Genomic DNA, 16,547 nt, shown 5'->3' on the forward strand with positions numbered 1-16,547 from the left:
AAAAACTGTTTCAGCTACAAAAGGTAATACCACCAATCTGTTTCAACACTTGGAGCACAATCACGTTACCGAATATAAACAGTGCATGACTCAAAAAAAAGAGAGACTGACAAGCGCCCAGCAACAAGTGCCTCCACAAAGCATTTCCCAATGCTACACATTATGATAATACAATGTACTTCAAAACGCCACCTGATCGTCTGCCAAAGACCACGGTAAAGATATATTCTTTATATTCACACATTCGACTACGCCCATGTATCGGTAAAACCGTCATTGGTCTGCTGACCTAATGTGCAGAGTGCATAGACATAATAAAGAGTAGACGCCGCATTGGCAGCTGGGCGCGAGAAATACAGCCGCCATCTTGGACCGGTCATACTCCTAGATGCGTAGCAGCAGAAGCAACAATGCCAGAGCACTGTGCAGCATATTCCTGCTCAAATCGGCGAACCGTCGAAAGCAGGGCTCAGGGGATTACTTTTCACAAGTAAGATTTAACATTTCCGTACTATTGGTTGTATTTTGTGACTAGAATTTTACCAGAGAGTTAAGAAGGAGCAAGATCTTTGATATTACTGTACTGAAATCGTAGCCAGCTAGCTAGGCTATGTTTACTGCACCAGCCGGTGTTCACCCAGCGAACTGAGACTTGATAAGTCATATTCCATAACACTGACTTAGATTACAACTGACACAAGAATGCTATTGTAGAAATAAAACAAATATTACTGGTATAACATTGGCCAGCTAATTTTACACAAGTGGCACAGACTGTATCATATATATATATATGATGGTTCGGTGTGGTGTCTCACCTGGTGAGACAGGCAATGTGGCAGCCCAGGATAACACTGTGTCCCTGTCTGCTGTGGAGATGTCCTCTCCTGAAACTGCTGAAGAGCCCCCATCTCCATTCGCCAACATTTCGGCGCTTGTGTGTGACCACAGTTATCTCCCCTCTCGGTTTGGTGGTCTGGTGGAAAATGCTCTGGTCTACATAGCAGGGTTTGTAGTCTGGCAGATTCTACGAAAACTGTCCTGTGATGTGTGCCGTGCGAGCTTGGTCTGAGATGCTGTACCATCTTCATTTGACAAGAGCTAACCACCTTCTTACCCTGAAAAACAACGGCGGCCTAGTGATTCCATCACAAGGCACAGTGAAGGTTTGATTTTATTATCTTGTTTTTTTTTATTATTTTAATCTTTGTATATTAAGGTTGCTTTGTTCTTATTTTCTCTGTTTTGTAAAGTGTCTTTGTGCACTGTGTAAAGCGCTATATAAATATAAAGTATTTTTTATTATTATTATTTTAATAAGGTGCTGAGTGCTGCAGAGAGGGTGATCCGCCAAGCTTCACCAATGCAAGCTCCTGAGGTGTCGACAGTCACACACATCGTCCGGGAGGAGATTGGAATGGAGGATGTTTTTCTGCTTGGGGAACACATTGAGGAGACTCAGTTAGGCATCCACAACCATGAAATGAAAGAGAGAGAGAGAGAGGGAGAAAAAAAAAATATATATGACTTTACTGCCACTATTTACACATTAGGTGTTTCAATCAGAATGATAATCAAACTGGAAATGTCCCTGTTTTTCTCCCTTTTTGGGGATTATGTTCCCAGTTTTGATCTCGGACGTCTGGTCACTTTATATCATATATCAGAATATTCTATTACTGTTAAACCCACTATGAATATTAAAATACGCCGAACCATGTGTCCTGTATCATAGCTACATGTATGACCTTTGCAGCAAAAAAAAAAAAAAAACACGTGAAAATCAGTAAGGTATTCACTGAGGTATGATTAATTAAATGCGCTGACAGCTCATTTCACCTGCCAAAACAGATTACACTGAGTGGAGCAGCTGACCGGTCCAAGATTCTATACCTCATTACTTTTGAAAAATCTAAGTTGAAGCTCTTAGAGAATGTAATGATGAATATAAGGATGCGATTAGGGAATAATATTTGCGGAAAATAAAAGTTGAGTCTATTAGATAAGGTAATGGAGAATATATTGTCGTAATTTATTATGGATATCTCAACTTTTGAAATAGAGATTTCAAGTAATATCCCACAAACTGTCTCATTAAAAGCCTTCGTTCCGAAGACTGCACTTTTACCCCGCCCCTAAGAAGTCCGTTCACCTGCACGTTGACACAGCCTTGCCCGGCACTCTGCAGATCCGAGACAGTTTTACCCGTACTTCGGAGAATTCGAATGTGTGAATGTGAAACTTATATTTACCGCGATCTGCAAAAGCGTCTGCTTCGATAATGTCATCTAAAGTGTCGCCTGCACGCTTTGTAAAAAGTTCCGTAATTGTCTAGTTCATTACGGGGTCTTAAGATGATGATTGTGACCGCCTTGACTGTCCATATTCCAGAGTTAGTGGGAAGAAGCGCATGAGTCGGTCAAGAGCTCCTCTTGAATTGGCGAACTATAATTCAGTCATTATTATTGATCGCAGAGCAACATTTTCAATTATCTTTTCTATTCTGTCGTGAGCATCTGACCAGGAATTTAAATTGCTTTCAAATGATCTGCGAAATTCAACATTAATGGCACTAGCCCTGTTGCCATTGCACCCATACATCCATGATTGTAGCCTGCCTATTTCCGGTTAGTACGTTAAACAGTGTCCTGCCTTCAGAGAATGACTGACAGGGCGGTATGAACACGAAAATGCATTCGCTTTACATTTACGTTACATTAAGTTAGGAAAACTGCATTAGATCGTGGAAAATCAATTGCAAAAGATGGCGCTGTTTCTCACTTTTCACAAAGCGGGGCATGTCTTTGAAAATGAAATGCCAAATGGCTTTTCATTAACATTTTATTATTGACAGCGAATGTGCATGTCAGTACATGAAAATGCAAATGCAAATCACATGATTGCATTTGAATTTTCATATTCACTGAAATAATGCCGGCAAAATTGGAAAATGAAAATGCATTGTGGGATTGCATTAACATTTTAATTAAGTTAACTATATGCTTCCATAATAATTTGGTGTAGGAGGACTTTACTGTCAACAGTCTACCACAGAAACATCAACCAAATAAGGAAGTTACATACGTGCTGTAATCTGAGTGTGTATACACTAAAACCTTACTCTTGCCTGAAAGTCTGACAATTGTGATTACACGTTTTACCATAAAGATCCCTCAGTTCCTCAAAATGAGAGTTTGGAGATGTTTTCTTCATCTGACAATAGGTGAGTCTAATTGCCCGATTTTCCAAAATACTTTAATTTGTTTGCTGGTTTGCTTTATATGTGGTGTGTATAAAGACAACGTCTCTTTTGTCTGGAAATATCAGTCAATAAATGCTTTCTCATTAGCAAATCTACATCTGAAATCAATTGATGATGTACGAGCCACAAAACTTAAGTAAAAGTTTTAAAAAAAAGTTAAATGATTTCCTAATTACTATAATCATAAACGACCAATTCACTCTGAATAGAATCAGATTGAAGTGAACAGAAGGTATCACAATACTTAAAGAAGCATTCTAATAACTACCTGTGTTACGGCTTTAAGTGGTGTTCGGATTAACTGGTGACATTTCCAGATGCGACCCTGGCGTGGCATGAGAATCAATGGGCAGGAATGTTCGTGTAGCTGAGCTTAGATGAGGCCAAAGAGGCCTGCAGTTCCTTAGATGTTGCCCTGGGTGTTTTTGTGACTTCCTGGAGGTGTCGTTGCTGAAGGCCCTCCTGGGAAGTTTCCCGACTGTTCTGAGTTTTCTCCATTTAAAGACACTGGCTCTCACTCTACTTGGCTGGAGTCCCAGAGCCTTAGAAATTCCTTTCCAGACTGATATTGCTCAACAACTTTTTTCTTGCGGAGCGCATCATTGGCTGCCATCTCCCCCCATACAAGGCATCTACCACACACGATGCCTGAGGAAAGCATGGAACAACATCAAAGATCAAAGCCACCCAGGCTATGTTTTTTTTTAACACTGCTGCAGTCTGGAAATATAATACTACCCAGATTACTGCTAGTTTACAGTACTCTTTTTTTTTTTTATAGTTGCTGCTAGTGTACAGTGTTATGTATATTGTTGCTTTATTATATTAATATTTTCTGTCTAGCTATATTTTTGCTCATATAATCTTCTTAATTCTCACAAAGTAGTTGTGAGGTGCCATGTCACAAGAATTTCTAAAGAATTCACAATAATTATCATTCATAGATAGCTGAAAATATAGTAAGAATAGGATGTATGGCACAACAATTATTAGAATTTTTCTTGATTAAAACCTTCTTTTCTTTACAAAAAAGTCCAAAAGGTTGGTTTTGAGTGAGGAAAAAACGCAAATTTACACTGTTATACAAGCTGTATTCTCACTACTTTACATTGTAGCAAAGTGTCATTTCTTCAGTTTTGTCACATGAAAAGACATAATCAAATATTTGCAAAAATGTGAGGTATGTACTGGCTTTTGAGAGATACTGTATATTCACCAGAAATAGTTTTGGGAAAATGTAAATTTTTTAATCACAAAATGTTGAATTTCTATTAGTTAAAAGAAGTCACATTGGCCTCTGTCATCAAATGAAAAAACAGCACCCCCTCTCTTCGAATGGCATTACTAAAGAGATATGTTCATTTCTTCCTCACATCCATGGATGGCCAATCAGGCATGGGGCAAGCAAAATCCTTCTGTCATTTCTTGGTTGCCAAAACTGTACACAGTTCACTCTATCTGATCAAGGGACAAATCAAGCAGTTGCACCTCAAATGACTCTGAATGCCCATTGTAAAACATTCAGGGCTGTGGAGCATTAAATTAATTGTTGATACTGCATTTAATCTGTAGTTCAGAATGAATTGTACTTACAGCACCTTTAACAGAAGTAGGTACTGTACATGCTGACTAGACAATGTTTCTATCCTTCCTGCAGTTCATTTTGAGTTGGGTGTGTAACAGTAACACCACACTGAAAGCAGACATTGCATCTCACATACTGAACTGCACTTTTTTTATAGTGTAGATCACACCTCTGACAAAAGTCAGTATTAGAATATTTCTCACCCTTGTTGAGGATGTGAACCAACTTTTTTGACAGTTTATGTGGCTAAACATAGAATGTTGTACATTTACTGTCTCTGTATTTAAAGATGAATACACTTGTCCTAACACTAATTCCATCCATTTCTTTCTCCATTAGTTTGTGTTCTGAATTACAATCTATCTACAGGCAAGTTAATCTACTTTTTTTATACTAGTGTCAATTTGTGAAATATATGAGGGACCCAATGGTCAAAACACACCAATAGCATAATGTATTTTCCATGACCAAATATTGATGGAAGGGACATGTTTTTAATTTTACTACTCAGTAGGCAGAAAATGGGGAAAGGCTTGTGACACCCTGATATGTTGGGTCATGCACCAAAACATATTTTATGCTGGATTTGGCTAAAACTGGGTAATGCATTAAAGATGTTTTAAAGTATGTTTTAATGTTAACATTACATTCGGTATGAGTTCATACTATGTGGTATTCTTACATATGCACACGTCAGATTTTTGTTATTACACATACACACAAGTACTGTTTCTGTATATGGTATACATCATTGTGTCCGTGTGTTTAACTACTAGGAGTACTAAGTCCCCAGATCAGGCTGGTCAATGGGACCGGTCTTTGCTCTGGCAAAGTGGAGGTCAATTACAGTGGCCAGTGGGGGACAGTGTGTGGTGATAACTGGAATATGACGGACGCAGAGGTGGTGTGCAGGCACCTCAACTGTGGCAGTGCTTTGAGTGCCCCAAGGAACGCCTCCTTCAGTCAGGGCAGTGGGCCGATCTGGATGAATGATGTGAAGTGCTCTGGCAATGAAAGCACACTGACACAGTGCCCACACTCTACCACACACAACTGCAGTGGTGAAGATGCTGGTGTTGTCTGCTCAGGTAAGGGTTGCACATTTTTGACACTCTTTCTTTCCTTACATTTGCAGGATTTGTGTTATCTGCAATCTGTAATGAATTCCAAGAGGTCTGATCAAAAGCATAAGCATAATTAATATACATATAAAACGTACTGAAATACATCAGAGCTCAAAAGGACTAGACAGGTACCTGAAAATAACATTAAACACAACGACCGACATAGGGACAGGTAACTGGAGAGACTAAATAGGGTAGATAGAGTTGATGAAAGGAAAACGAGACTTAAGACACAGGTGAAATCAATGAACACAAGGGATGATAAACTGAACATAGAAAAAGAATGACTAGAACCTCACAAAATAGAAATATACTGTGACCAGCTGTTACAGTACCCCGCCCCCAAGGCGTGGCTCCAGCTGCAAGACCTTATACACCTAAGTGTTTTTAAATCATAAATCAGAATCGTAATTGCAATATATGGCACAAAAAAAAACCCACTAATCAATATTATATCCCAACCCTGCAACATAAGTACAGATAATAGAGCCCTATGTCTTTCTATCTTGTAGCTAAGAATTAATAAATGAGTGAAAATGTTTACCATAATGAAGAATAACAGAAAAACTTTTTGACAGATCAGAAAGTAAAACCCCCATTCCAAAAATGTTTGGGCGTTGTGTAAAATGTATATAAAAATGATGTGCAATGATGTGCAAATAATTTAAACCCTATATTCAATAGAAAATACAGTAGTACAATGACAACCTATATATTTGTTGAAAGTGAGACATCGTGTTGTTTCTTGAAAAGTATATGCCCACTTTGAATTTGATGCCAGCAACACGTTTCAAGAGGCAACAAAAGACTGGAAAACTTGTGTAATGCCAGCAAACTAAAACTTGTGGAATATAACACAACTAATGAGGTCAATTGGCAACAGGTCAGTAACATGATTGGGTATTAAAAGATCATTCCAGAGAGGATCAGTCTGTCAGAAGTGAGAATGGGGAGGGGGTTCATCACTCTGTAAAAGACTGTGTGGGCAAATAGTGTGACAATTTAAGAAACTCTACGTAAAATTGCAAAGTTTGGAGATCTCATCATCTATGATACATAATATAATAAAAATATTTAATTTGATAGTCCTGTGAAATCTCTGTATTCAAGAGACAAGACCGAAAACCAATATTGGATGGCTGTGATCTTCGGGCCCTCTGGTGGCACTGAATTCAAAACAGACACGATTCTGTAGTGGAAATCATTGCATGGGCTCAGAAACGCTTCCAAAAATCATCATCTGTGAACACCGCAATTCGCTTCATCCACAAATGCAAGTAAAAACTCTACCATGCTAAAAATAAACCATATATAAACAAGATCCAGAACTGCCGCTGCCTTCTTTGGGCCTGAGCTCATTTAAAATGAACTGAAGCAAAGTGCAAAACTGTCCTGTGGTTTGTCCAGCAACTGTCCTGCATCCATGATTTTTGGGAATCATGGATGCTGCGTCCTCCAGACTAAAGAGGTGAAAGATCATCTGGCTTCTTATCAGCACACAGTTCAAAAGCAAGCATGCATGATGGTATGGTAGTGCATTAGTGCACATGGCATAGGTGACTTCCATATCTGTGAAGGCACCATTAATGCTGAACAATATACAGTTGTGTTCAAAGGTTTGCTTACCCTTGGAGAATTGCTAATATGTGTACCATTTGTAACGAAAACATGAGTGAACAGGCAGAACACTTTTTTTTAAATATCTTATGGGATTCAATTTCAACTGTAGGTCATAAAAGAATGGTTCGATCATAAGATGGCAACAAAGAAAATAATGAACTGACCCCTGTTCAAAAGTCTGCATACTATTAGTTCTTAATACCACTGGAGGGTCAACTTGGCCTTGTGCTTAAGGTCATTGTCATGCTGGAAAGTCCAAGAGCGTCCCATGCTTTCCTGCAGCAGAATGCAAATTGTCAGTATTTTCTGATAACATGCTGCATTCATCTTGCCATCAATTTTCATAAGATTCTCTGTGCCTTTCACACACCCCCAAAACATCGGTGAGCCACCAGCATGCTTCACAGTGGGGATGGTATTCTGTTCACTATAGGCCGTGTTGACACCTTACAGTGTGCCAGAAGCTGTGAGGTGTGTCAAGGTGTTGTCGGGCATATTATAACTGTTCTTTTTTGTGGCATTGGCACAGTAAAGGCTTCTTTCTGGCAACTCGACCATGCAGCTAATTTTTGTTCAAGTATTGTCGTATTGTCCTACATGAAACAACCACAACATTTATTTCCTGAGCAGCCTTTATTTCTCCTGAGGTTACCTGTGGGTTTTTCTTTGTATCCCGCACAATTCTTCAGGCAGTTTTGGCATAAAGAGACCCCCGAATTTTCCACTTCTTAATAAGTGATTGAACAGTACTGACTGGCATTTCCAAGGCTTTGGATATCTTTTTATATTCATTTCCATCTTTCTAAAGTTCCATTACCTTGTTACGCAGGTCTTTTGACAGTTCTTTTCTGCTCCCCATGTCTCAGTATCTAGCCTCCTCCGTGCATCCACATGAGAGCTAACAAACCTATTGACTATTTATACAAAGACACTAATTGCAATTTAAAAATTCACAGGTTTGGGAAATTCACCTTTAATTGTCATTTACACCTGTGTGTGTCACCTTGTGTGTCTGTAACAAGGCCAAACATTCAAGGGTATGTAAATGTTTGATCAGGGCCTTTTGGGTGATTGCTGTTCCTTCTTATGATTTAAAAAGGAGCCAAACAACTATGTGATAATGAATGGCTTCATATGATCACTACCCTTAAATGTACAAAAAATTGGCATGATCAGTAATGTTTTCTAAATCCGTGCCAACATTTCACAATTTCCAAGTGACATCTTTTTCGGGGAAGGCCTTGCTTATTTCAGCAAGACAATGCCAAACCACATTCTGCACATATTACAACAGCATGGCTCCATTGCAAAAGTGTGTGGATGCTCAACTGGCCTGCCTGCAGTCCAGACCTGTCACCCATTGACAACATTTGGCGCATTATGAAACGGAAAATACGACAAAGGACACCCCACACTGTTGAGCAGCTGATATCCAAATTAAAGCAAGATAGGAATACATGGGAATATGTATTCCCATTTGGGAATACATTTCACTTTCAATACCACAAGCATTGGTCTACTCAGTTCCCAAACGCTTACAGAGTATTGTTAAAAGAAGAGGTGGTGCAGCACGGTGGTAAACATGCCTTTGTCCCAACTTGTTTTACATTTTCCAAAAACAATAAAATTGCAAATCATTTCAATCTGTTTTTATTAGCATTTTACACAGAGTCCCAACCTTTTTGGAAATGTGGTTGTAGGTGACAGCCATGTAAATCTGCAGAAGACTCTGAAACCACCAGCAGACCTACAGAGATGCAAGGTGAAAACCATTAGTTAGCTTTAAAAACGTGTTGGTGCCAAAAATATCCTGCAAGTCTAGAGCAAGAGTGGTGGCATGAGGTCAGTGAGGTGGAGTGGTATTGTGTGATTTAGACTGTGTAAGAAAAGAGGAACTCAATTAGAACCATAGCACAAAAATTGGGCATAGCCAAATCAGTTGTATGGGGTTGTCCTGAAAAAGAAAGCGGGATTGTGTGAGTGCAATGTAGAATTAGGCAAAAGGGAAAGAAAAACCAAACAATAGCAGTTAATATCTTGTATTACGTTTGTTAGAAGAAGGCAGCACCTTACAAACATACAACAGGAAACAATAATCTGTGCTGAACTGTGCCGAACACAACCAATATATACTGAACTAATGACAGCGTGAAAACAGGTGCGTCTTCGGGGTGCGATGCTGCCATCCCTCTCCGGCCGGCGGTTAGAACACCGGCGAGGTGGGGCACCGGAGCAGACGTCACAGAAAGAAACCACTGGTGTCTTCAGCAAACAGCAACCGCCATGTTGGCCAAGGAAAACAAAAGCAGCTGATGACAGAAAAATTACCATAGCTGTGAAAACTATAATAAGTGTCTGTAAAATGACCAAAAACCTCCAGAATTTTGGGATGAAAGTTCCAGAACTGGAATGTCACAACTGGAGTGGGACACACTTCAAACCCGCTGGAAGAGCTCTGGCCCCCACCGGGAGCTATACACAAACACGCGGTCTGCTCCACTCCCTGTGTTTCGCCTCAGGAATCAAGGATTACTATAAACCAAAATATATTTGGAAGAAAACACTAATGCAAAGTGATGCCTTAGATCTGAGAAACAGATTCCAGGTGTTGCAAGAGTCAGAGGCCTTTTGCCTCTAGCCCTGTAAGAACAGTCCACTACAAAACAGCCCTACAACTAGCCCCATACAACCTTTGAGGAAGAAGAAATCTCAAGAGAGACACAACTTTAAACCCAACAACAGCACCCATCTTCCTCAGCTAACACTGTCCATGCAGGGTCAAATTATTCTCAACTACAACAATCTGAGCAACTCAAAGAAGACTTTAAATCACTGAATCATACTCTACTTCAATCGGATAAACAATGCATTATCTCAGGTCCACTCCCGACTCCACTCTTTATGGATAATATTTTTTGTCATATACACCAGCTGCACGCTTGGCTTAAGGGTTAATGTTGTTCATTAAATAAACAATATGTGGACAATTTCACAGCTTTCCTACACCGACCGAAAGTATTTGGTTGCTGATCATAATGGATAATCTGAAGACCAGTATAGTCACAAAACACCAGTCTCAACGTCAACAGTGAAGAGGTGACTCCAGGATGCTGGTTTCTATGTAGAGTTCTTCCTCTGTCCTGTGTCTGTGTTCTTTTGCTCATCTTAATTTTTTCTTTTTATTGGCCAGTCCAAGCTATGGATTCTTCTTTACAACTCTGCCTAGAAGGGCAGTATCCCAGCGTTCCCTCTTCTCTGTTGAAGTTGAGACTGGTGTTTTGTGGGTACTATTTAATGAAAATCCCAGTTGAGGACCAGTGAGGCATCTGTTTCTCAAAATAGACACTGTCATATATTTGTCTTGTTGCGCAGTTGTGCAATGGGGCCTCCTACTTTCTATTCTGTTTAGAGCAAGTTTGCTCTGTTCTGTGAAGGGAGTAATACACATCGTTGTGTGAGATCTTCTGTTTCTTCAGTTCCTCTCATGAAACTGCCAAAATAATAGACTGAGAAGTTTCAGAAGGATTGTTCTTGTTTTCTGGCCATTTTGAGCCTGTAACCAAAACCACAAAAGCTGACGCTGAAGATACTGAATTAGTCTAAAGAAGCCCAGTTTTATTGCTTCTTTAAACCGTACAACAGTTTTCAACGGTGCTAACACAATCGTAAAAAGGTTTTCAAAAGTCATTTACAACATTAACAATGTCTACACTGTATTTCTGATCAATTTGATGTTATTTTAATGCACGAGAATGTGTGTTCCCTTCAAAAACAATGACATTCCTAAGTGACCCCAAACTATTGAATGGTACATGTATGCTTTGTATACAGTTTTGACTGCGTGAAGACAAGTATGTTACATTTGTTTAGTTTATTACACGTAGGGGACATTGCAGACCTCGCCAGGCCCTTTATTCACTAGAACACCCGAGGCCCCTGAGGGAATAACACAGGTGTTTAAAGCAATGTGCTTTGGCTTGCACTATCTGTGCATCTTATTTCGTCTGTTCTCTGTGAGTTGTTTTTTTGTGTCTATTCTGTGTTTTTCTTTTCTGTTTGTTATAAATAATTGAACCTAAACTGCATGGGAAACCATGTATACGCAGGGCCCAGCTGTAAAAGAGACCTTGGTCTCAGTCTTGTGTTCCCTGTTGAAATAAAGATTTAATAATGGTAATAACAATCTACTAATCGCAGAAGTCTTCGGCAGCAGAATTTCAAATGCTACACTGACACTGATGATGTAAAGAATAATAGCAGCAGCAGTATGAATTCAAAATTCACCAGAAGCATCTTGGCCACCAATGTACAAGAATGTAACCAGATTCATTGAGCAGCACTTGCAATGCACAATGCACACAACAATGACCCAAAATACACTACCAACGCAAACAAGGAGTTCTTCAGGGGAAAATGTGTATTTTTAGTTTCAGCAAAGGCTTAGCAAAAGCATCTCAAAGGATGATACCAATAGTTTGGTGATGTCAGTAGGTCTCAGACTTACTGCTGTTGGATACAAGGGATTTGCGACTAAATACTAGCTTTTATACTTACATTTGCTTTAAGATGCTTTAATCAAATGAAATGTGTGGAAGGAACTCTGAAAGTGCTGTTACTGCTAGTTGATAAAGCATATGTGTTAAAACAGCCAGAAATATAAGGGTATATTTTATACTTTTGCCTCACATCTTTCATTTGTAATTTGATTTGTCCTAAGTGTATGGCAAAAGTAGCAATTTGACTTTACTTATGGAATGCAATGTATTACTGCAGAATACCGTTTTTTTTTGTTGTCAAATGCAAATGTAAAGTTGTTAATGACCTTTTGTGGTGCTAAGATCATGGCCAGTTTTGAAGCCTGACTCAACCGCAGAGAAAACAGTGTGAGACCAGCCAAACTGTTTGTTTCAAATACTTAACACAGGAAAGTGTAGAATTTAGAGCCTATAACTGTGTTAAACTTGTTGTCCCCTTTTGATAAGCATAACTCTTTCCAATCCCGCTGGATTACAGATGTTTGTGAAGAGAGTTTTAACAGACAGCTGATAGAGACTGAGGTAATAGAGGCCTCAGAACAAAAGGGTCCAGATCATGAGCCCAGCTGATTTTTTGGGGTCCAGATTTATTATTTTCATATATCATTTACCAGTATTAGTTAAAAGGAGAAACCGGGTCAATGAGAAGACTGTACAGGGGGTCAGTTCACACCCAGACATCTCACTACAGCCCCCCTCCAGGTCACTGATTGTTACTTTATCTTCTCTATTATCTAACCCTGCCCTCTCAGAATCAGGTGGTCCCTTGCCCTCTCAGAATCAGGTGGTCCCCTGCCCTCAGAGACCCAGGTGGTCCCCTGCCCTCAGAGACCCAGGTGGTCCCATGCCCTCTCTGGCCCAGGTGGTTCCCTGCCCTCTCAGACCCAGGTGGTCCCCTGCACTCTCAGACCCAGGTGGTCCCCTGCCCTCTCAGACCCAGGTGGTCCCCTGCCCTCTCAGACCCAGGTGGTCCCCTGCCCTGCCCTTTCAGACCCAGGTGGTCCCCTGCACTCTCAGAACCAGGTGGTCCCCTGCACACTCAGACCCAGGTGGTCCCCTGCCCTGCCCTTTCAGACCCAGGTGGTCCCCTGCACTCTCAGACCCAGGTGGTCCCCTGCACACTCAGACCCAGGTGGTCCCCTGCCCTGCCCTTTCAGACCCAGATGGTCCCCTGCACTCTCAGACCCAGGTGGTCCCCTGCCCTTTCAGACCCAGGTGGTCCCCTGCACTCTCAGACCCAGGTGGTCCCCTGCCCTCTCAGACCCAGGTGGTCCCCTGCACTCTCAGACCCAGGTGGTCCCCTGCACTCTCAGACCCAGGTGGTCCTCTGCCCTCTCAGACTCAGGTGGTCCCCTGCACTCTCAGACCCAGGTGGTCCCCTGCACTCTCAGACCCAGGTGGTCCTCTGCCCTCTCAGACTCAGGTGGTCCCCTGCACTCTCAGACCCAGGTGGTCCCCTGCCCTGCCCTTTCAGACCCAGGTGGTCCCCTGCACTCTCAGACCCAGGTGGTCCCCTGCCCTCTCAGACCCAGGTGGTCCCCTGCACTCTCAGACCCAGGTGGTCCCCTGCACTCTCGGACCCAGATGGTCATTATATTCTCTCTCTCACAACTCTTCTCTGTGTTGAATGCTTCTACCTTTCTGCCAATGGCATTACCATTAAGCCCATAATTATTTAAGGATTGCAGGAAAAAATAAGAAATAACCTGTCAGGGATTTATTGAAAGACACCTATTTCACATTGCAGGGGATTTGAGAGTTACAGATGATTAATTCTGATGTGTCATTTTGTAGGTGTTGGAGTTTCGCCTATCCTGCTTTTTGCCTCTGCTGCAGCAGTGGGTCTTCTTCTGTTGGTGGGCGTTTCCTACGCAGTCTGGGGGAGGGGGAGGAGCAGAACTATCAAGATAAACCACACTGAAGGTATGTTCTAACTGCTCTTAATCAGGATTTTTATTAGCGTTGCATAATTCCCATGTCTCCCAGACCTTCCAGTTAAGTGTGTAATGTATTATTAAGTTGTTAAGTCGAAAATATAACATTTTATTTGCTGTGTACAAGCCAACAAGAATTTCTTAATACACGCTATTTTGTGAGTTAATTGCTTTGTAAGCATTTGTTCACTCATCCAACTTTGCTTGAAGTAAACAGAATTTGAAAAGTAAAATTACAAATATATGTTATCTTTTAGAAGGCTACACTGTTGATTAGATAAGCTATAAGCCCAAATGTTTAGTAAACTCAAACAATCCTATTGGAACTGGTTGGTTTACAATTTTGTCATTTTTAAGAAATTGATACATTCTGCCATCTAGTGTTTCCATAGGTTATTTACAACCCTAGATAGCTTTATCAGCTAACTACACTATACAATAATAAGCTCACTACAACGTTTGGTTTGGTTTTACTGGTTTTAATAGCCTATCCAGCCTATGGTGTAACTATAACCAAGCAAACAAATGCTTAGCCCTTGGAGTTAACTAACAGCTAACTAGCTTGGCATTCTAACTTATACTAATGCTTTTTGTATGTGTCCTAGGCCAGTGGTGCCAAACAGAGTTGAATTGTTAGCTTACTAGATAGGTACTGTAGCTAGCATGCTAATTAGATAGATTGCTCACTGTACCATTAAAGGAACTGAATTATGTAAATTCTAGGTTTACACTAATTACTTATTTTTCAGCCTCTGGATTCCTGCATAGCTTGAAATCTATGCCTATATGCATTGGTTGTCTATGGAACTTTCACAAACTTTCTTTTAAACTGGCAACGCTCTCCACTACAACAGCGCTGCTACACTACAACAGCGCTGCTACACTACAATAAAATCAAAATATAAAAAAGAAAATATTTGGGAAGATGCCAATTATATGAGAGTGAATATTCCAACAATAACTTTTTTTAAAGATCTCCAATTCAGATAACAACTTTCACCAACAGTCTTTATATTATAGTCTTACAAATGTCTCCATATGGTTATTTTGCTGCTATTTCTCTCCCCTCCCAATGTTTGGGATTTTGTGTAAACTCCTAATTCTGGCCTAGTCTCGTTGGCCACAACCCAATGGGTGCAAGCTGGTTGAAGACTGACCCTGATTTAGATTTTGTTTTATACTGTTTATAACAGCTATTAAATCTATTGCTTAATCACTCAGCTGCCATGAATGTGACCTCTCTGGGCTCAGATTGTGAGGAAGAGGATGACTACGTTAACGCAGAACATGTGGGTTCAGATTGTGAGGAAGAAGACGACTACGTAAACGCAGAACATGTGGGTTCAGATTGTGAGGAAGATGACGATTACGTCAACATAGGACATCTGGGTTCAGATTGTGAGGAAGAGGACGACTACGTCAACGCAGAACACATCGCGAACAACAGCAACGCGGAGTTGATGAAAGGATGCCATACAGAAAAGTAAGAGAATAGGGAGTTGAATGCTGAAAGGGATATTCTAGAAAATGACAACAGTTATGCATGGGATATTCGGTGCCAGGTTTCAAGTAGTTTGAATGTTTGCATTCATCCTCAGGAATGCTCCAGAAACAATGAACGGGTGTGTGAACGACCACCGTGTTGGGCCAGACATAGGTGGGCAAAAGGAAGTCTATCACAACACAGATCTTTATGGAGTCCTCCAAGGCAGTGATTGTTCACACATATGAAGCTGGACTGGAGAATGACAGAATATATGCAAACTATGAATAAGGCTTTTGAAGGATCATAGCATGTTAATTGTAGATATATGTTGTGTGTATATATAAATATATATAGATATATATTTATATAGTTATATTTTAATATACGTGTATCAAAATACAGCCCTGGGAAAAAATTAAGAGACCACTGCACTTTTTTCTTTCCTTTCCAAAAAGTTGAAAAGGTAAGTTTTGAGTGAGGATCAGAAGCGTTCAATTTGCAATGGTCTCTTAATTTAAAACCTTCTGTTCCTCACTCAAAATCTTCCTTTTTTACTTTTTTGGAAAGGAAAGAAAAAGGTGCAGTGATCTCTTAATTGTTTCTGGAGCTGTATGTTGGAAAAGTAAGCTTTGTGAGTAGTATTTTATCAGATGAAAAACATATATATACTTCCAGTGAGTTGATAAGAGTAAATGTTATATTTTAATGAGAATATAAATATCAGTGTTTGCTCGTTTTGCCAGGAAACTGAATTATTTTCAAGTTTACCTTAAATGCAGTATGCAGCAAGTGCATACAGTACTCTAATATGCAACATTATTAACTGGAGTTTCAAAAGGGAAGTTGTTTTTATTTTTTGCTGTGTAATCCCTTTTCATTGGCTATAATTACTGTTGTCAAATGATTCAAATAATGAATCGCAATTAATCGCATAATCTTCTGTAGTTAATTGCCTGAAATACACACTGTTCAAAAACCAGTGCATTGTGTTAAAGACATAC

General features: G+C 40.2%; 1 protein-coding gene across 3 annotated transcripts; it reads left to right on the plus strand.

Moving 5' to 3' along the window:
• The first annotated feature begins 3,111 nt into the window (after positions 1 to 3,111).
• LOC105007807 (scavenger receptor cysteine-rich type 1 protein M130) lies at positions 3,112 to 15,947 on the plus strand. Of its 3 annotated transcripts, none has more exons than XM_034295118.1 (5): positions 3,112 to 3,223; positions 5,187 to 5,216; positions 5,624 to 5,935; positions 13,921 to 14,049; positions 15,282 to 15,947. In XM_034295118.1, the coding sequence occupies exons 1-5, from the start codon at positions 3,187 to 3,189 to the stop codon at positions 15,545 to 15,547; spliced, it is 774 nt and encodes a 257-aa protein (XP_034151009.1). In that variant the 5' UTR covers positions 3,112 to 3,186; the 3' UTR covers positions 15,548 to 15,947. The 3 variants fall into 3 exon arrangements, with proteins under 3 accessions (XP_034151009.1, XP_034151010.1, XP_034151011.1); XM_034295119.1 differs by having other exon boundaries at positions 15,312 to 15,947; XM_034295120.1 differs by having other exon boundaries at positions 15,360 to 15,947.
• The last annotated feature ends 600 nt before the right edge of the window (positions 15,948 to 16,547 follow it).

This window comes from Esox lucius, chromosome 11 (genome assembly GCF_011004845.1).
Source record: "Esox lucius isolate fEsoLuc1 chromosome 11, fEsoLuc1.pri, whole genome shotgun sequence".
Classification (NCBI taxonomy): domain Eukaryota; kingdom Metazoa; phylum Chordata; class Actinopteri; order Esociformes; family Esocidae; genus Esox; species Esox lucius.

Excerpts from the sequence above, each read along its gene's own strand:
- LOC105007807 (XM_034295118.1), top strand. The coding sequence starts at position 3,187 with ATGAGAGTTTGGAGATGTTTTCTTCATCTGACAATAG. Across the intron at positions 5,217-5,623 it reads GAATTACAATCTATCTACAG|GAGTACTAAGTCCCCAGATC; the intron begins GCAAGTTAATCT and ends TTTAACTACTAG. Across the intron at positions 14,050-15,281 it reads CAAGATAAACCACACTGAAG|CTGCCATGAATGTGACCTCT; the intron begins GTATGTTCTAAC and ends TTAATCACTCAG.